Source organism: Mustela erminea, chromosome 7, assembly GCF_009829155.1.
Source record: "Mustela erminea isolate mMusErm1 chromosome 7, mMusErm1.Pri, whole genome shotgun sequence".
Taxonomy (NCBI): Eukaryota; Metazoa; Chordata; class Mammalia; order Carnivora; family Mustelidae; genus Mustela; species Mustela erminea.
In genome coordinates, this window is record NC_045620.1 from 103857416 (window position 1) to 103879953 (window position 22538).

Sequence of the window (22538 nt, forward strand, 5' to 3'; positions counted from 1 at the left end):
ACTGCCAGACTGACATATAAGTAACGGAGGAGAAAATTAGCCTAAAACACAAGAGCCTTTCATGAAGAGATGTGGGACAATGCAAGGAACACGAGCTTGGGCTGTGATACTGGAATGGGATCACTGTCGGAAAAATGCACATGAGCAGCTTTCCAGGAGAGGTCAGAGTGCATGGGATATTGAGTAGCTGCTCAGCGTGACTTCAATGACAGGGAGGTCCACTAGGACCTGGAAGTCATATGATTATGGTGGTGGACAGAAGAGACACTCCAATGAGCTTTCATTTACTCAAAACCAGGAACATACATTGCAGGCAGCCTTCCCCTCTCTGATGGTCAGTGAGGGTGATCATCCTGGTGAGGTGATGATCCCTTCAGTGTCCTAAAGGGATTAAGTGTCAGTGGTGAGGTGAGGACACTCTAGGGTCTCCTCCCAGTGAAAGGACTTGGGCTTCCGAGAAGCCATGGTCTACAGGACACAGAATGGATGCTCTGGGAAAGTCATGGCGGTCATTCTCTGCAGGTCTGTGGGGTGTGAGCACCCTCAGTGGGAAGGGAGAAAGAGGCTCTGGGAGGCTGTCCTGCTGATGTCCTGAATCTGTTTACACAGAAGAGGGTCCAGGGGCTGTGATGAAAAGCTCCATGGCCTCTTCCTCAAAGACTCCACAGCCATTTATACTGAATTTGGGCTAGGCTTGGCCTCTGGTCACTGCTGCTGATCCTGCAGCCCTGAGAGGCTGACCCTCCTTGGGAGGTTTTGTTTGGGCTATTACACTGTAGACTCCCAGGGTGTCCAATTCACAGAGGATGTGCAGCTTCCCCAGACTCCACACCAGTGACTGTGGGATAGAGCCAATAGAATTTGAGAGGGATGTGTGTCTCCACTGAGAATATGTGTAGGAGGACTTGTCACTGTTCCTATGTGTTATAGACTCCTTAATGTAAGCCATTGTAATGTGCCATTTCCTACTTTCCATTTTTTGACTTTCCAATTAAGAATACATTTTGATTGTATTCATTATGGAATTGAAAACCTTGGAATAGGATAACATGTCTAACAGTTCAGTTAGTTAAGCACAAAAAGGATTTTTTGTCCTTGAAATCCGTATACCACTTTACTTCTTTATACCAAGTGATGATATGTAAGTGACATGTCATTATTTGTTCAGACATAATTTTAGAGCATTTTTGAAACAGGATATAGTCAAAGGATATATGTTTTACAGTTATTATTACATTATTGGTATCATCTTCATTTCTAGGTAATGGCCATGACATGTGAAAACAGTACATTGCTAAAAATAATTTTGTTTTCTTTTTATGGCAAAATAGTACCACAGTTGTCCTCTCAAAAATAATGTGTAGATAAGAAGAATGAAAGTAATCTCCTTCCTGGGAGAATGCTGGACACTTTGGGCAGTCAACCTCTGCAAAAGAAACCAAAACAAACAAGTAAAATGTGGAAGTCATACTATCCTGAGATCAGAGAACTGTGGGAAAAATGAGCATTCAGTGAACTAATTATATTTCAGACTCAGACAATCTCTTCCTAGTGGAAACCACATTTTCTGACTGTCAGAGACCTGCTCTGAGGGTGCTGGAGAGGAGATGGGGGAGGGAAGCCTGAGAGCAAGAGGCTCCCAGGATCCCCATAGTCCCACAGGGCTGTGGGGCTTCTAACCTAAGAAGGGGACTGGAACCCTAGGTGAGAAATCAGAACTTTTGAGGAGAGAATTTTCTATCCCTCACAAGGACTAGACACACAATAGACCTCCTGCTGAAGGAAAAGGAAGGACCCAGCTCTCCATGACATTTTTCTTGCTGCCTGCCTTGACCCACTCCAGATGCTGGACCTCCACAGCTTCAGAGGAGAACATCTATCAGTAAGTGGGGGCCTCAAGTTTATAGGCCATTGGTCCAATTATGAGAAGCTTCTTTTCTATTTCAAGAACCCATCTGCCTTCTGAATAGGGATCATGGTGTCTCACTTACAGGCTCCCTCATGCACATTCCAGGATGATGCCTGCTTCTTCCAGTGGGGTCCATCTCACCTCCACGGACAGCCCTTGCTTTTGTGGGCTTTGAGGAGACATCACTGAAGATGGGTCCCTACCTGTATGCCAGGTGGAGGTGGCCACGATAAACTCTGGGCAACCTGATGAGAACCAACTCAGGGGACTATGGCTCTCTGATGAGAGGTCCCAACTCTCAGGCTCCAAGGCTATGACCTTCAGTCTCAGGTCAATTTTTTTTTTGCTTCCCACATACACAGCCTCTCAGGACTCCCTCTTACCTTCTCCATGCTGGTGGTCCAGAGCCATTGTCCTGCTTTCCACTGCAGAAATACAGCATTAACTGCTTAGAAGGCTTTCTTTGTAAATCCTCAAAATGTACCCTGAAGATAACCCAACTGGATGAGTCAGAACCTCCCCTCAAAAATATCCAAGAAGGAGAAAAACCTACAAACTGGGGTGAGGAGACCCAAGTCTCATTCTCTATACTGTATCTGACTTTTCTTGACCAACATTTGATTTTAAGAAAACTAGGAGGTTAATAATATATAGAAGGATATGAGGCTGCTTTGGTGCTTAGGATATGAAAAAAGAAGTGAAGACAGGAAGAGAGTAGAATTCTTGACTCTTCCAACTCTTTAGCTTTCTCTGGCCATGGACACGTGTGGCTAACATGCTGGGAGCATCACTTACTATGGTTTCCCATCTTTATGCCTCCAACTCCCACAAACACACACAAACTTAAACTTATAACTTAGATAAGGAACTGGTCTGGGATAAGGTTTTACATGGATTCTGGATTTCTGATTAATCAAGGGTCTGGGTGGAGAAAATTGCAAGATCACCAATTATGAGATCTGGAAAAAGTACTGTAGATGTACAGAAGGAAGGGCATTTTGTCAGCAGAACTCAATGTTTTGTCAAATTTCAGCAGGGCATCCACCACAGGTAAGACACCAAAAAACAAAAACAGAAACAAAATACAAGAAACCCCCACACACATATACACACACACACACACACAAACTTATACCTACACACTTGTCTCAAGTTCCATGAAATTTGCTCATTATGTTGATGAGTGACACAGCCATAGTGACATGGGTGGAGGTCATGTGTATGCCCAATGGCATGAGCCCACTTCCACCATCTCCATTGGGGTAGACGTAATTATGAAAACCTCTGGGTATCTGAGCTCCCAGAAACAGGGACTAATACCACCATGCACTTATTCCATGAGGATTTCTGCAGTGGGAATTAGTGAACTAATTTTGTACCTCTTTTCCATTCCTCTGGAGAGGGTGTGATGCATCAGTCCTGAGATTAGTAATGTTCCAGATACAGTTAAGCCTTCCTGACCCAATGAGGCTTAGCTGCCATCATCATCCAACAGTTCACAGAGTTTCTGGTTTACCCATGAGAAAATTGGTTGGGAAAAGAAACCTACTTTGTAACAAAGATTCATGTAACAATAGACTAGTGACTACAGCATCCATTATTCCTACCATATATGACATCACACAAAGGGGTGAAATCCTGTAGACTCACACTCTCCTTCAGACATGTTAATGTATTTTGTTAAAGTAACCATGAGTGAAAGAATTAATAGGTTGGGGCACCTTGCTGGCTCAGTCAGTAGAGTATGTGACTCTTATTCTTTGGGTTGTGAGTTAGCCCATGCTGGGCGTGGACATTATTTATAAATAAACAAAAAAAATCTGTTAAAAACAAAACAAAACAAAAACACACAAAAAAACACAAAGAATGAATAGGTTTTGAAACCAAGGGGTGGAATTAAGAGCAGGATCTCTATTCATCACAACCAGTGACCAGCTGGGGAAACCCTGAGTGACCTAAAGCAGTAGAGACACTTCCCTTACCAAGGGAGCCTGCCCACCTTTGGTCTGTTACCTTAGAGACAAAGAAATCTTATCATATTTAATCGACTCTATTTTGAGATTTGTGTGTAACAGCCACTTAGATTCTCATTGGATTCTCCTTGGTGTCCCTCTCAGTTCTTTGGGATATTTTGTTTTGAGTGCAGCATCTTTGGGAAACAAGCATCACGTAGGATTCCTCTACCTATCTCAACATGCTGAGGAAGTTTAGCTTTCTCTCCTGTCTGACATCAAAGCAGAAATTCTAAATCACAGAGTTCTGTCAATCATCATGTCAAGATGACCATGGCCCTGCTGAACCTCGGGTCTTCTTACTCTCACTATTTCCTCCCAGTGCTTCTATAATCTCTATCCAACTCATCATATACTTATCAATATTTTAAATTACTTGGACTCCAGGATGCTGGATTTGTAGATGCTTTTTCACATACTGTCAAAGCTTCCAGAACTGACACATTGCATTTAATAGCCCTCGCCGTGATATTCATTATCTTGGAAGAAACAATCATTATCAATACACTTTATTTTCTTAACTAGAAATAAGACCAGTTTTCTCTCAATATAATCACTCTTCCTTCTATAATATGTGGGATGACATAATGATATGAACAATTATTAGGTCAGAAGTCTCTATGCAGCATTCTTTTCTTTTGATAAGTCTGGCCAGGTGTTTATCAATCTTATTAATTCTTTCAAGGAATGAGCTACCAATTTTGTTGCTCTGTTCTACTGTTCTTTTGGCTTCTATTTCATTGATTTCTATTTTAATCTTTATTATTTTTCTTCTCTTGCTGGATTTAAGCTTTATTTGTTGTTCTTTCTCCAGCTCCTTTAGGTATAAGTTTAGGTTGTGTATTTGAAATCTTTCTTATTTCTTGAGAAAGGCTTGTAGTGCTATATACTTCCCTCTTAGAACCACCTTTGTGGCATCCCAAAGATTTTGAACAGCAGTGTTTTTACTTCCATTTGTTTACATGAATTTTTTAAAATTCTTCTTTAATTTCCTGGTTGGCCCATTCATTCTTTAGTAGGATATTCTTTAGCATCCATGTATTTGAGTTCTTTTCAAGTTTCCTCTTGTGGTTGAGTTCTGCTTTTGAAGCACTGTGGTCCAAAAATATTCAGGGAATGCTGATACCAATGCTGATACCAATCTTTTGGTATCAGTTGAGGTCTGACTTGTGACCCAGGATGTGATCTGGAGAATGTTCAGTGTGCACTACAGAAGAATGTGTATTCTGTTGCTTTAGGATGGAATATTCTGAATATATCTGTAAAGTCCATCTGGGCCAGTATGTCATTTAAAGACCTTATTTCCTTATTGATCTTCTGCTTAGATGATCTGTCCATTGCAGTGGGGAGGTGATAAATTCCCCTACTATTATTGCCTTATTATTGATGTGTTTCTTTGGCTTTGTTATTAATTGGCTTATATAATTGGTTTCTCCATGGTAGGAGTATAAATATTTACAATTGTTAGATTTTCTTGTTGGATAGACCCTTTAATTATGATACAGTGTCCTTCCTCACCTCTTACTATAGCCTTTGGTTTAAAATCCAATTTGATATAAAGATTGCCACTCCAGCTTTCTTTTGATGTTCATTAGCATGATAAGTGGTTTTATACCCCTTCACTTTCAATCAGGTGGTGTCTTTGAGTCTAAAATGAGTCTCTTGCAGATAGCATGTTGATGGGTCTTCCTTTTTTTTTTTTTTTTAACCTAATCTGATACCCTGTATCTTTTATTTGGGGCATTTAGTCCATTTACATTCACAGTAATCACTGAAAGATATGAAATTAGTTCCACTGTATTACCTATGAAGTCACTCTTCCTGTATATTATCTCTGTTACTTTTGGGCTCTCTCTTTGCTTAGAGTATCCCTTTCAATATTTCTTGTAGGGCTGGCTTGGTGATCACAAATTCTTTTAATTTCTGTTTTTCCTGGAAACTTTTTATCACTCCTTCTATTTCGAGTGACATCCATTCTTGGTTGCATATTTTCTCATTTAGCACCCTGACTATATCATGCCAGTCCTTTCTGGCCCTGCCAGGTCTCTGTAGATAGGTCTGCTGCCATTCTAATGTTTCTTCTCTTGTAGGTTAAAGACCTCTTGTCCAGAGCTTCTTTCAGAATTTTCTCTTTGTCTCTGTGATTTGCAAGTTTCACTATTATGTGTCAGGGTGTTGACCTATTTTTATTGACTTTGAGGGGTGTTCTCAGGGCCTCTTGGATTTTGATGCCTGTTTCCTTTCCCAGATTAGGGAAATTCTCTGCTATAACTTGCTCCAATATACCTTCTGCCCCCTCTCTCTTTCCTGTTCTTCTGGGATCCCAATTATTTTAATATTGTTTCACTTTATGGTATCACTTATCTCTCAGATTCTCCCCTCATGATCCAGTAGTTGTTTATCTCTCTTTTTCTCAGCTTCTTGATTCTCCATCATTTGGTCTTCTATATCATTAATTCTTCTTCTGCCTCATTTATCCTAGCAGTAGAGCCTCCATTTTTTATTGCATCTCATTAATAGCCTTTTTTCTTACAACTTGGTTAGATTTTAGTTCTTTTTTTTTTCCTCCAGAAAGGGATTCTCCAGTGTCTTCTATGCTTTTTTTCAAGGCCAGATCATTATAATCATTATTCTGAAGTCACTTCCAACATGTTACTTGTGTCCATACTGATTATGTACCTGGCAGTCAGTACTATCTCTTGTTCTCTTTTTTTGAGTTAAATTTTTCCATCTTCTCATTCTGTCCAGAGAAGAATAGATGAACTAGAGAAATGGCAACAACAGCCCCAGAGAAATATACACTAAAATCATAAGAGACCTGAAACCAGGGGAGAAAAAAGAACAAAAGAAAGAGAGAAAGCAAAGAAAAAAAGAGTATAATCAGACAGGTGAGCAGAGCAGAGTGATACACTGGATTCTCTGTGCATTTTGGTCTGTTCTTTAGAAAACTAGATTCCAAATGTGTTCAATGTATAAATTTTCTATACGTTTCAAAAAAAAATACATTAGTCAGGCTCATTTCAGTTAATGACAAAATCATGTGAAAATAATATCTTTAGTGTTCAAAATATTTTCTTACAACAAAGGAGCACCAAATTCATCATGTCTACTGCAGTGTTTCAGTTCAATATACTGAACATCCTTACCATTTATGAGAAAAAAAAATTCCTGTATACTCTGGCTTTCCTGTGATATACAAAGTTAACATTTGTCTCTATCATTACTTTTTGATGTTTACTTTCAAAGTCCACTCTTGAAATTGCAAGAATCCCCTTTTCACTCAGGAAAATGTAATTGAGAGACATCAAAGACACTTGGCATCAGAATCTTAAAATTACTAAGCATTTGAAAATGTTTATTTTTATTTTATCAGAATTAGACATTTTTACTGATTTTTCTCACCCATACTCCCACTGAGGACAGCTTGTATAGAGCTCCCTCTGGAACATATTAATGGAAAGAATAATGTAACTAGTAAAGAATAAGAAATGAGAAAGTAAGAAAATATCAATATTAGCAAATATGATCCTGTGAAAAATACAGCCCACACTATTCATTCCAATAGGCATTCACATTTTCACCACAGATCTATGTCACTTGTCTCATTATTAGAGCAGCTACATTTATTGGAGAAACATGGGCATGGCACAGAAGATTAGGAGGAGCCCTCAGGAGCTCCTCCTTTCACCATAACTAGTTCCTCATGGGACAGGACCCCCTAAATTCCCTGGCAGGGTGGCTGTTGGGACCTCAAAGTGTGGAACCTGATCCCCAGCTGCAAGCTGCTCCCCTGGGGCCTCCAGCTCCTTCCTCTCACACAGACTCAGAGAACGTCCTGTGAATTCCCCAGGGAAGCTACTCACTGGGGCAGCCAGGACCCCAGGCAGGAGGTTTGTGTTCGAGCCTGAACCATTGTGGGAGGATTCTATAGATTTTGCCCACAGTAATAAACTCCCACATTGTCAGCCTCCACTCTGCAGATTGTCATGGTGAAATCTGTCCCTGACCCACTGCCACTGAACCATCTGGAACCCCAGAGACATGATTGGAAACTCTATATATCAGGCCCTGTGGAGACTGGCCTGGCCTTTGCCGGAACCAACTCAAATAGGTGTATCCATCACTGTGAAGGAGGCTCTGACTGGCCTTTGAAGGAGATGGAGGCCTGCTCTCCAGGGGTGATGGGACAGTGACAGGGGGTCTAGATCATCACAATATCCCCACTGGATCCCAGATAGGGAAAGAGAAGTGCCTGATCAATCCAAATATAGTTCAGTTGTTGTTGTTGTTGTTTCTGTTTTGTTATTTATTTTAACTAAAATACTGCTTTTTTTTTAAACTCTATTTGAGGCTTAAAACATGAACCAGCTCTGCACATTCAATAATGAACCTGAGATTCTTAAAATAGAGAGAAGCCTCTAAACATTGCCCCCCCCCCACTGTCACCTTCTCTATCACAGTCTTCACTAGAGCACAGGTCCTTCACTCTCCCAGATCTACACATCACCTGCCTCAGGCTGGAAGTCAAGTCGCACACCTCCTATAGGCACACAGAGTATGCCTGGAGAGCAGCTGTGCCCCCAAACTCACTATCCTCACCTCAACCTCTTTCTCATTATCCCTCTGTCCTTACCAGGGATCCAAAGCATTAGCAACCCAAGGAGCTGAGCAGGGAACCTCATTCTGAGAAGCTGAACTGAGGGGTCCTGGTAAATCAAAGCAAGATTCAAGCTGGTCTTTTATGTCAGACTTACAAGCAGAGGTCTTCCCTAGGAGACACTATGCAAATCCCCTTCTGGGTACAGCAGTGGGGAAGGGACAGGGAGGAGGACGGAAGGGCCTACCCTTCAGCAAAGTGAAATAAAAGTTCTTCTGTGTTTGGGGAAAACCCAGTAAAGTCAAGTCCATGCTACATGCAGCAGTGGGAAGAACAATCCCTCTGTGTAATGTATGGATCTCAGCCAGGACTCCGTGTGTATTGTTCCTCTGCTCTGAGGAAGTGTCCGGGATCTGATCAGATGTGTGTGTCCGGGGTCCATCTCTGGACAGTGAATGCCATGTTGTCCACATTTTTCCACCTAATCTGGGTACAGAGACAGCTCCCGCCCCACTAGTTCTGGTCAGTAGCATTTCCCCCATAACAGTTTGGAATTGAGCTAGTTCAAGAGTTTTCTCATAGTCTCTGTCATCAGGTCAAGTGTTAAGAATGATAGATTTGGGTGTTAGAAATGATCTTTTCCTGAAAATTAATGAATTAAATTTCCTAAATTCACTCAAATCAAAGGAACTTGACAATGAGGAAATGGTGTGTCTATTGCACAGAGACCCACTAGCCTAGTGTGGGATAAGAGAAAAAGTAAAAGAATATTATAACTCAGTCTGTGAATATGAGAACATGATATTCTGGGAAACCAACTGTTACAATATGGTGCATGGTCTGCCATGCTTATCTCTCTCCATATAAACATCTAGATACAGAGATAAAATTAATCCAAAAAGTTTTCTCAGAGAAATAATCCCCTTGGGGTGATGAGAAATAAGGAAGAGACTAAGGAAGAATAACTGATTTTATATTAATTGTATTTGAGTGGTGCTTTGAAGAACTCTGCCCATACTGACTCTTTGTTATCAAATAGAACCAGGGCCTGTGAGGATATCCCCAGTTCTTGTTAGCACTGTGTGAGGCTCTCACTTGGCCTGTAGGTTGGGTATTCACTACCACGAGTCTGCAATTCAAATGGAGATTGCATTTGTGAGAAGAGCAAAGACTACATCCATTATTTAATACCTCAGGGAACATGGACCCATCTCTGACAAATTCCTGAAATTTGTTTCAATAAGGTCACTATGGAATGGGTTGCTGGGTCAGAGCTGCTCTGGGGTGTCTGTCTACCATACCAGCTTTTATTAAGTAGGGAAATAACCTGATTTTATTTCTGATGTAAGCATATTGCATGATGCAGGTCAGGTTGAACAGAACCCTCCAGAACATTACTACTCATGTCAAATTAGCTGCTTTTGTCCTGAAAAATCAAATTTGGGAGCAATTCAAAAAACACATTTTTTCCATCCTATTATATGCTAGTGTCCACCCCAATGTCAGACTTCATTTGTGAAGAACACAAATGGACATATCTTGTCAGGGTTCAACCAGAATTCAACCAACTCAATAAGAATGTATAGAAACAATCCTTAATACATTTAAAATAGTTTTACAGAACTCATAAATTCAATTTATAAGAGATTTCTTTTCTCTTCTTTTCTTTCAGGCATTCATTTTCTGATTTCTACCATCAGTGTATTTTATTAGGAAGGCTGGAACTGGAAAGACACAGACTCCTACATGCTAATAGAAGTATGCATTTGAGATGGAGAGGAGAAGTGAATTGGGGGAAATTGGAGGGGGAGAGAAACCATGAGAGACTGTGGACTCTGGGAAACAAACTGAGAGTTTTGAAGGGGAAGGGTGGGGGGTTGGGTGAGCATGGTGTTGGGTATTAAGGAGGGCATGTATTGCATGCAGCACTGGGTGTGGTGCATAAACAATGAATCTTGGAACACTGGGAAAAAAAAATAAAAGAAAAGATGCATGTAAATTTGACCCTAAAGAAAGAAAAGAAAAGAAAAGAAAAAAGAAAAGAAAAGAAAAGAAACACATATTTGTATAGATGTCATCAGAAGCTAGAAGGGAGACCTAGAACCACTCTCCTTATAATGATAAGAAATGATTAGGGCGGGGTGCCTGGGTGGCTCAGTGGGTTAAGGGCTCTGCCTTTGGCTCAGATCATGATCCCAGGGTCCTGGGATCAAGCTCCACATCAGGGTCTCTGCTCAGTGGAGAGGCTTCCCCCCACCACCTCTCTGCCTACTTGTGATCTCCGTCTGTCCAATAGATAAATAAACTCTTTAAAAAAAAAAAGAAAAAAAGAAATGATGAAGGCAAGGAAACCAAAAACCTAAACTACTATAGCAGAATGAAGGGGTAAGGCATACTAATGAAATAATGTCACTAATGAAATGTAGGACCATCCACCCCACACCACAGCTTCTCCCAATGACCAGGATTCTTGCCCCAGAGTTCAGAGTCAAAAACTCAACAAAATTCTTGCTCAAATAAGTTCTCAACATCGTTTTAAAATGTTATCCTTAAGGACTTCCCAGCAGACATTCAATCAAAACAGTCCTGAAGAATCTTACGTATTCCTGTAATTGTTCATAACTGGAACTTTATATCCATTGCTTTGAAAAAGTTTTGTTCATACTGGGTGTTATACATATAAGGTATAGCATCATCACGATAAACCCATGGATCCTAGGATAAGGAGAGAGAAGTACAAAGTTCAAACATTCTGAGCCATTTTCATGTTGCCCTTCTGTCATTTATTTGATGTGAGATCATTGTGTGTGTGTGTGTGTGTGTGTGTGTGTATTTGAGAATATCCCCACAACTATTCAATTTTATGAAGGAACAGATTTTGTAAGGTGCAAAAGGGCCTCTAGGAATCGCCTAGACCATCCTCTCATTTCTTCACTGTGGTGGTCACCAGAGCAAGCTTCTTGCTCCTTTCAGATTCTTTCTTATGTTGACACATCTCAATACTATATGCCCCATCCTTGAGGGAAAGACATCATATCTAACAAGCAGTACTTTCCATCTAAACATGGAGAACAATGGAGCTCCCAGAGCTCATCCTTCCCACCCCATTCTCCTTTCTCATCTCTCTTCTGCTCTGACCTGGGACCCAGAGCATGTGCAGTCCCAGGAGCTGAGCAGGAAACCTCATTCTGAGCAGTTGAACAGATGAGGCTTGGTAAGTCCAAGCAATATTTGAGCTGACTTTTTAACTCAGACCTGCAATGAAGGATCCTCTGTAAGGGACAATATGCAAATTCCCAGGTGGGTGGAGCCATGTGGACAGAGCCATGAGAAAGACAAGACTCTCCTGTGAGCACTGTGAAATAAAATATCTTCTTTTGGTAGTATGTTGAGAGAACAAGATGGCGGGGAAGCAGGAGGAGGCACCGTTTCAACCTGTACCCTAAAGTCAGCTGATTACCTACCAAAGAACTCAGATCACCCATGAAATCAGCCTGAGATCAGAATTATACACGTCTGGATCTCTACAGGTGTAGAAGATGCCAGTGAGCAGGTAAAGTGGAGTGGGAACATCGGACTAATATTGAAAGATAAACAAAAGGGGGACGGAGCCACCAGAGGCCACTGATTGGAAAGTAATATCCCTAATACAAGAGTGCCCTGCATCTGAGGACCAGCATTAACCTGGAGACTGGTTGAAAGCACTCAGAATGAGCAAAGGATCATGGTGGTGGTGGGGAATTGTGGGAATCGGGGTGCTTAGGGACAGGGGTTTAAGTCCCCGGACCTAGGACAGCCTCCCCTGGCACTGAGCCAGAGAGTGCAGCGGAGAAACCAGGTCTTGGTCCCTGAGCTGCCAGCATGGCGGAGAATATGTGGGGTCTGGCTCCTTTGGGGGGCTGGAAGCCTCACTAGATGGCAGAATGCCCAGCTGTGGTAACAGAGCCTGAGACGCACATGCCTCTCACCCTCCCCTGAGAGAGGTGTGTGCAAGCCCGGCACTCTTAGACCCAGAAAGACCAGGCACCCCCAGCCCGGGCCAGCAGGAAAATCTCAGTGTGCAATTGCTGCTTGGAACCTCTCTGGCGGTCTGGAGCTGCCCAGACAGCCGCTGCTGCCATGGTTTGGGGTACAAGCAGAAGATCCTGTGTCCCCAGGGACCCCGACTTGGAACCTGCTCTGCCAGTGGCCAAGGGGGAATTTATATGGGCTCTACAGCACCCACAGGAGACCAGACTGAGGCTTCTCTCTGAGAGAGAGGTCAGAGTGCAGTTTGCTTTCCTTTAAACCTACAAAAACGATCAAAAGCCGTCAAGGCGAGAGAAAAAAAAAAAAGTGAACAAAGATAAAAACTTCCAGAAAACAAAAGCCTGAAAAAAACAGTTTCCTCAGAGCCCACCCCCTTGAGCGGGGGCGGGAGGACTTAACTCAGGGAACATCATTGACTGAAAACCCTCGTGGCAGGACCATCCCCCAGAAAACCAACCAGGAAAGAAAAAAAAAAAAAAAAGACTACAAGAGAACAACCACCACTACACCATAGGACAACTTTTATTTTTAACTCTTTCCCACTATTCTGGTTTATTTTTTTATATAGATAATTTTTAACCTATTTACCATCCCAGTGAGATGTCCAGTACATCAAATTCCATAATAACCTTCTAACCTGAACTTTTTGATACATACATCTGTGTTTTGCTTTTGCATTTCTATTTTTTTTTATTTTTTTTTTTTACTTTTAGTTTAGTTTAGTCTAGTTTATTCCTTTTTTATTTTTACTTTCTAATATTCATATAGAGTTAAACTTCAAGGTAATCCCCTTTCCCCAATCAATGCTACCCCTATAGGTAAACCAATTTGTAATCCCCCTTTATCTTAGGAAAGTTGAGTCCTTTAACAAAGATATCAAGATACATCCAGGAAGAATCAAAACAACCTTCCTCGCCCACACTGAGAATTTATAACCACACTCTCATCTTTTTCTTCCACCAGTGTTTCTGTGTTTTTCTGATAGTATATAAATCTTACCCTTGGGGTTCTTTTTGACGAAGTTCTTACTTTATTTGCATATATATATTTTTTTCTCTCTTGTCATATACTTTTATCAGTCTTTTTGTTTGTTTTTGTTTGTATACTTTATAAATCTTACCTTGGGGCCCATTTGGGCTGAACTTTCTCTTTTATCTTCCCTTTTTTTCCTCTCTCTCTCTCTCTCTCTCTCTCTTTTATTTTCTTTTTCTTTTCTTTTTTCTCTTATTTGGATGGGGAATCCTGATTGCTCAGAAGCGTTCCAGGGTGCACCTTGACTGCACCATGGTCAATACATCCAGCTACATCCATTCAGTCATCTCTCACCAAAATGACTAGGAGAAGGAAGGCCCAACAGAAGGAAAATACAGAGGATGGACCTTCTGCAACAGAGCTAATGGCTATCAACATAGACAATATGTTGGAAAGAGAATTCAGGCTAACAATTATCCAGGCAATAGCTACGTTGGAGAAAGCCATGGATGACCAAACAGAATTGATTAGGGCTGAACTGAAAGAGACCAGGGATGATGTTCACAATGTTAGGGCAGAACTGAAAGCTACCAGGGATGAGGTTCACAATGCTCTCAATGAGTTCCAATCTAATCTAAATTCTCTCAAAGCTAGGGTAACTGAGACAGAAGGTAGAATTAGTGATCTGGAGGACAAACAGATAGAGAGAAAAGATCAGGAGGAAGCCTGGAACAAACAGCTTAGAAGCCACAAAAACAGAATCAGGGAAATAAATGATGCCATGAAATGTTCCAACGTCAGAATTAGTGGAATCCCTGAAGGGGAGGAGAAAGAAAGAAGTCTAGAAGATATAGTGGAACAAGTTCTTCATGAAAATTTTCCCAATCTCACGAATGGAACCAGCGTTCATGTACTAGAGGCCGAATGGTCTCCACCCAAGATTATGGATTCCAAAAAAACAGCAAGGCACCTGATATTCAAATTGAGAAATCATAATTGTAGATACAATCTCTTGAAAGCTGCTAGGACAAAGAGGCTTCTTACTTACAGAGGAAAGCCCATCAGAATAACGTCAGACCTGTCCAGAGATCTGGCAAGCCAGAAAGGGCTGGCAAGATATCTTCAGGGAACTAAATGAGAAGAACATGCAGCCAAGAATACTTTATCCAGCAAGACTGACATTCAAAATGGATGGAGGGATAAAGAGTTTTCAAGACTGGCAAGGCTTAAAAGAATATGTAACCACCAAGCCGACACTGCAGGAAATATTAAGGGGAGTTCTACAAAAGAGGAAAAATCCTAAGAATAGCATTGAACAGAAATATAGAGGCAATCAAAAGAAAGAAAGACTTCAAAGGTAACACGATGTCAATAAAAACGTATCTATCAATAATCACTCTCAATGTGAATGGCCTAAATGCACCCATAAAACGACATAGGGTTGCAGACTGGATAAAATGACAGGACCCATCCATATGTTGTCTAGAAAGAGACCCATTTTGAACCTAAAGATACACCCAGACTGAAAAAGAAGGGATGGAGAAGCATCTTTCATGCCGATGGGCCTCAAAAGAAGGCTGGGGTAGTGATTCTCATATCAGACAAATTAGATTTTAAACTAAAGACTGTAGTCAGAGATACAGAAGACACTACATAATTCTTAAAGGGACTATTTACCAAGATGATCTAACAATTGTAAATATTTATGCCCCCAATATGGGAGCAGCCAATTACATAAGAAAACTGTTAAGATAAAGAGCCATATTGATATGAATAGATTAATAGTAGGAGATCTTAACACACCTCTCTCAGAAATAGATCATCAAAGCAGAAAACAAGAGCATTGAATAACACATTGGACCAGATGGACCTCACAGATATATACAGAACATTCCACCCTAAAACAACAGAATACTCATTCTTCTCAAGTGCACAGGGAACCTTCTCAAGAATAGACCACATACTGGGTCACAAATCAGGACTCAACCGACACCAAAAGACTGAGATTATTCTCTGCCTATTCTCAGACCACAATGCTTTGAAACTGGAGCTCAATCACAAAGAAAAGTTCAGAAGGAACTCAAACACCTGGAGGTTAAAGACCACCTTGCTTAAGAATGCTTGGATCAACCAGGAGATCAAAGAAGAACTGAAACAATTCATTGAAACCAATGAGAATGAAGACACTTCAGTCCAAAACCAATGGGATACAGCAAAGGCGGTCCTATGGGGGAAATATATAGCCATCCAAGCCTCCCTCAAAAAACTTGAAAAATCCAGAACACACCAGCTGTCTCTACACCTTAAAGAACTGGAGAATCAACAACAAATCAAACCAACTCCACACATAAGAAGGGAAATAAGCAAGATTAGAGCAGAGATCAATGAGACATTAACCAGAGATACAGTAGAACATATCAATGAAACTAGAAGCTGGTTTTTTGAAAGAATCAATAAGATCGATAAACCATTGGCCGTACTAATCCAAAAGAAAAGACAGAAATCCCAAATTAATAAAATTATGAATGAAAAGGGAGAGATCACAACAAACACCAAGGAAGTAGAAACAATCATCAGAAGTTATTATCAACAGTTATATGCCAATAAGCTAAGCAACCTAGATGGAATGGATGCATTCCTGGAAAACTATAAACTCCCAAAATTGAACCAGGAAGAAGTTGACAACTTGAATAGACCAATATCTAGTAACGAGACAGAAGCAGTGATCAAAAACCTCCCAAAAAACAAGAGCCCAGGACCTGATGGATTCCCTTGGGAATTCTACCAAACTTTCAAAGAAGAAATAACACCTATTCTGAAGCTGTTTCAAAAAATTGAAGCAGAAGGAAAACTTCCAGACGCTTTCTATGAAGTCAGCATTACCCTGATCCCCAAACCATGCAAAGACCCTACCAAAAAGGAGAATTTCAGACCAATATCACTGATGGATATGGATGCTAAGATTCTCAACAAGATCCTAGCAAACAGGATCCAACAGCACATTAAAAAGATTATCCACCATGACCAGGTGGGATTCATCCCTGGGCTGCAAGCATGGTTCAACATTCACAAATCGATCAATGTGATAGAACAAATTAATAAGAGAAAAGAGAAGAACCACATGGTCCTCTCAATCAATGCAGAAAAAGCATTTGACAAAATACAGCATCCATTCCTGATTAAAATGCTTCAAAGTATAGGGATAGAGGGAACATTCCTGAACTTCATCAAATCTATCTATGAAAGACCCACAGCAAATATCATCCTCAATGGGAAAAAGCTTGCAGCCTTCCCATTTAGAATATCTCTTCTTGGGGCGCCTGGGTGGCTCAGTGGGTTAAGCCGCTGCCTTTGGCTCAGGTCATGATCTCAGGGTCCTGGGATCGAGTCCTGCATCGGGCTCTCTGCTCAGCAGGGAGCCTGCTTCCTCCTCTCTCTCTGCCTGCCTCTCTGCCTACTTGTGATCTCTGTCTGTCAAATAAATAAATAAAATCTTTAAAAAAAAAAGAATATCTCTTCTTTTACAGAATCATTTTGGACATGTATAATGGGGTCTTGTATTACTTTTTCCTATGAAACACATTAGAACTTCAGAAGTCTCCATTGTGCTTAGCTGTGTATCTCATCATCTCTTGCCCTGAAATGTCCAGGAAATGAAAAGTCTCACAGAAATTATTTTATGGTCAGAGAAGGACTTTGAAATTTTCCTATACCAACTGTACACTGAAGGCTTCCAAATGCTTTGTTGGAATCCCTGTCTCCCTCATGTCTCCAAAGCACACTGCATCCTGGACAACAAAACTGACCCCATCAAAGCTGGTCACTGCACACAACACAAATAAGTAACAAGCATTTATCACGGGGGTAGAGAAACACCTACCCTGAGGTCCAGGAGGGGAGCAGACTTAGGGAAAGCCTGCATCGCACTGTAGCCATTCTACTTTTCCTATCAGGAACAAAATGCTTCTGCATTACTACTGTGACTCTGCAAACATCAAGCTGCTTGAGTGAGGTCAGAGAATGGATACTGAGGTGTGCATATTGGAAGCAGTGGAGGCCCGTCCTATAGTGGCAATGTGAGGGAGTTCAAGTGCAAGGCAAGAAAGCAGCTGGAGGATTGCAGGTCATGTCAGCATACTCACAGCTCACTCGTGGGATGGACAGATAATGGTCCATGCCTTGCTGACTCCCACAGAGAAATTGTGTTCATGCTACTCAGTATGTCTTTCATGATGAAGTGCTATTTGAGCGAGATGCTAGGTGGGAATGGGATGCAGAGGAAGGCCTGGGGCAACAGGCAGAAGCGTTCAGTCCTCAGGGAGTGGCTAAGGCTTAGGGAACTCGTGGATCCATAGATTTAGTTAGTTGTCATGTGTTTATCATGGTGAAGGCAGACACAATGTACCACACATGTTCCATGGGATCTAGTATCTGGAAGCAGGCAACCATCTCCAATGTTGTTCACTTCCTTAAACAGACAAGGGATTGTTTTATTTTGTGAATTCCAACCTTCATTTAATTCCCCCATAACTCTATAACTAATATACCATTTAATCAAAATATTATCAGAGCACTATTGTCAATGGGGCATCTGTAAGGCATATATACCTAGGCAATGTGCCTGGAATTTGGAAATAAATTAGTCATCAATTGTCATTTTGATGATGGCAGGACCAACATTTCTTCAGGGATTTCCTTTCCCTTTCCTTAAAGCATTTGTGTGATCATGCCATGTGCATTAATGGATTAATCTAGCCTCAGTGTTTTGTAATGTACTACCAAAGTTTTACCCACATATTATACCTGAATTTGAAATAAAAGGCATTTCCAGGTTCAGGTAGGATGGAGTAGATCTTACAGGAACTACACTACCATTACAACAAATGCAGAGGAGAACAAAAAAAAAAAGTTAAAGTCATGTTTATGATGACATCCGAGAGCCAAAGAAGAAATGAGGACCAGATGATCTACAATTCCAGAGAGAGAAAGTGTGTTGTAGGTGGTGAGATGTTCTCCTGTCATTTTATACACTCGTGGAATTTGCAAAATCTGAAGGTGGGCATATCCTGTGGCTTGGCCCAGGCAGGGGGCTCTGCTGGGGAAGAGAACAGAGCTGAGCTTGGGCAGCTGCAGAAAGCTGCTTTAATAGATAAGCCAGGAGCTGAGACTTGACCCCCAGGGTCAGTTTCTCCTGGGAATATCTGCTGGAGTCTGAGATGAGAAATGTGGCTGGGCCGCCAGGCCAGAAAGACAGAGTAAACCTTCCACAGTTCCCTACATTTTCCCCCTATAATGCTGCACTGATTGTCCCTATGTCTCAGACATGAACCTTAACCCCTACCACGGCATCCCCTGCCAACCTTCCCACCCCTTGCTCTGTCTCTGTTCACCGTCCTCTTTGTCTATATGGTTTGTCAATGATCATTTTTATCAAATAATACCAGGTATACACTGGGGGTAGAATCAAATTTTGGAATCTCACCCATGCTCTCCTGGCTTGAATAAGAATTTATGATAAATTCTAAATTTCAAAAGACCATAAAATTCATTAAAAAACACATATGTAAAAACTCTTAACACAGTCTAGGAAATAGTTTTTTTAATATGATGCCAAAAGAATCCAATGGAAAAATCAACAGGTGGGTTCTGTTAGTCTAAAATCTTCTGCACAGCAAAAGAAACACTCAACAAAATGAAAAGGCAATCCACAGAATGAGAGAAAACATTTGCAAAGCATATATTAGGTAAGATGTGAATACCCAAAATATATTTAAAAAATCATACAATAAATAGCAACAATAATAACAAAATTCTCAATAGCAAATACTCAAAAACAAAAAACTCAATAGTAACAATAAAAACAAAACTATTTGATTTAAAAAATGGGCTGAGGAACTGAACATATATTTTTCAAAAAAGAACTACAATGGTCAGCAAGTACCTGAAAAGATTATTACTAATCATCAAGAAAATATAAGTGAATAGCACAATGAAATACCACCTACCCCTGTTGGAATGGTTATCATCAAGAGACAAAAGATAACAAGTGTTGGAGAGGATGTGGAGAAAAGGGAACACTTGTACATTGTTGGTAGGAATGTACATTGGTGAAGCTACCATAGGAAAGCATATAAGGTTACTCAAGAAACTGAAAAGAGAACTACCATATGATCTAACAATTAATTACAAGCCTGCCTGTATCTCCAAAGATAAGAAATCAGATTACCAGAGATATCTTTACTCCCATGTTTATTGCAACATTTTTCACATTACCAAAAATATGGAAATGAAACAACGTGATTGTCCTTCAGTGGATGAATGGATCAGGAGGTTGTGGTATATGTACACAGTACTTATCAGCCATGAGAAAGAATGATGTTCTGCCATTTCAAGAAATTGGATGGACCTTGAGGTCATATGATGAGTGAGAGAAGTCAGAGAAAGACTTCAATGGTATCACCTATGTGTAGAATCTAAAGGAGCTAAACTAAAAAAATTTAAAAAAGGGGGGGTAAGGTGGGAAACTTGGGGAAATGTGGCTTAGGAGTATGGCAAACTTAAAAGTAGAACTGCCAATTATTTTATCAACATAATGAGATTATTCAGGAATAGGAGAGGACAAGAAATCTATGACAAATCCTAGGCAAGTGCAAAGAGACAAAGAGAAGGTCACTTTAAATTATGGTTTAAGAGGATATTGAGAGGCCAAAAGTACTATGGGGAAGAACAAGAGTCCCACTGGCAGCAAGCTGTGGTTCATGTGTTGTTGCCTGCCTGGAGAAGGAGGGATCTTTCTTCGTTTTTTTAAAAGCAGGGGATAAAATTCCTGTGTGAGAATATCCTCTCATCAAATTTTTTTTCCTTTCAGCTCTATTAGATTTTATGTTTTTTAAAAGTTTTTCTCTGAATTCCAGTTAACATACAGTGTAATATTAGTTTCAGGTGTACAATATAGTGATTTAACACATCCATACAATAGCAGGTGCTCATCACAGCAAGTGTACTCCTTGCTCCCCATCACTATGTCACCCATTCCTCCACCCCTCTGCCCGTTGATAACCATCATATTGTCCTTTATAATTTCAAGTCTGTTTCTTCTTTCACCTTTCTCTCTTTTTCCCCCTTTGTTCATTTGTTTTGTTTCTTCAGTTACACATATGAGTGAAATCAAATGGTATTTGTCTTTCTCTGACTGACTTATTTTGCAATAGCTTCAATCCTGTTGTTGCAATGGCACAATTTTATTTTTCTTTATAGCTGAATAATATTCCATTATATATACATAGATTATATATGTATATATTCCAATATATATTTTTATATATATAAATATCCATTGTATATAAATATATACCACCACCACTTCTTTATCCATTCATCAGTTGATGGACACTTTGGCTATTTCCATAATTTAGCTATTATAAATAATGCTGCTATAAAAATTGGGTTGCATGTATCCCTTTGAATTAGTATTTTTGTATTCTTTGATTAAATACCTAGTAGTACAATTGCTGGATTATATGATAGTTTGTTTTTAACTTTTGAGGAACCTCTCATTAATGCTCAATAAACAGGATGAAGGAAGACTGTCCATTGCATTCCCCTGTGTTTAAAAGGTGTCTTTTTCTTGAAAGGAAGGAACACTGACAGGTTCATTCAACTTCTGGAGGCAACAGTTTCTAAGACATAGTCAAGGAATACTGATGTAGTCCTCAGGCCAGGTGACAGGCAGCTTTGAGTGGCCCAGAGAAGCCCTGGGCTGGGCTCTGCAGTAGGTCAAGCCTGCAGTACAAATAGCCAGGACACCTGGACCATGAGGATACAGAAGACTTGAACAACACTATCCACCATTTTCATATCTTTACCATTTAAGATAAACTCCACCAAGCAATAAGAGAATACATACTCTTTTCAAAACATTTGCTGAGATAAATCATACTTGGGGCACCAGGTAACTCAATAAGCTTAAATAAATTCAAATCATACAAAGTATATTCTCTAAATCCAAGGGATTTGTACTAAAAATTAGTAATAGGAAGCTACAGAAAAATCTTCAAATACATGGAAACTAAAATAACACCCTACTAAATAAAACCTGGGTCAAAGCAGAAATGAAAATGGTAATCAGATAGTATTTTAAAATAAAGAAAGCATAGCAGATCAAAATTGGTGAGTACAAGAGTGAGAATTTGTCCTGAATTTATAATGCTAACTATGTTATCTACAAAACTTATTTATTGTTCACCTCTGTTTCTACCTTGACACAAGTCAAAGAAGCAGAAATGAAAACAACAACAACAAAGAGACCTTTGCTCTAGGAAATTTACATTATAGAAATGTGGGATTTAATGTGTACATGTCTGGGTTAACAGTAGTGAACTCCTATCAATCTGGAAGTAAAGTCATTCATTAGAGACTTCAAAAGTAAGAAGGCTGAGTCAACAGGTAAACTGTAAAACTGCTCAGAGACAATTCAGTGATAGGGAAGTCATGATAGGGTTATCACAGAATATCCTTATGGCACTGTACATATGTGAGTCTCCTGTGAGCTCTGACTTGCTCAAAAGCCAAAACTGACACAGTGCAGACAGCTTTCCATTCTCTGATGATTAGTGAGGATGATGATCATGGGACAAAGGCACTAAACAGTGCCTCAAAATGAGTAAGTGGAAGTAGGTGATGTGCAGACATACTAGGGTCTCCTCCAAGTGACATGACTGGGCTTCTGAGCAGCATAAGGTCACAGGGAACCAGAGTGGATGCTCCAGGAAGGTCATTGTGGTCAGTACCTTCAAGGTCTTTGGGGCCTAATTGCCCTCAGTGGGGAGGGAGGAAGAGGCTCTGGGAGGCTCTCCTGCCATTGTCCTGGCCCCTGTTTACCAAAAGGAGACCCACTAGTCGTGACAGATGCCTGCATGACCACTACCTCAAAGGCTCCACAGCCATTTCCACCTGACCCTGCCTTCAGATAGATGGTCCATCAATTCTCCTGCCAACCTAAGAGGCTGAACCTCCTTGG

The 22538-nt window shown here is 40.5% G+C and overlaps 1 gene segment (V, D, J or C); it reads right to left on the reverse strand.

Annotated features, from left to right (window-relative positions):
* Window positions 1-12358: 12358 nt before the first annotated feature.
* The window catches only part of LOC116596398, a gene marked incomplete at its 3' end in the record, with an annotated part of 57040 nt that continues 46860 nt past the window's right edge, over window positions 12359-22538 (reverse strand). Inside the window, 2 exon segments of the V gene segment in view lie at window positions 12359-12371; window positions 13185-13189. Coding sequence covers window positions 12359-12371; window positions 13185-13189 — 18 coding nt within the window.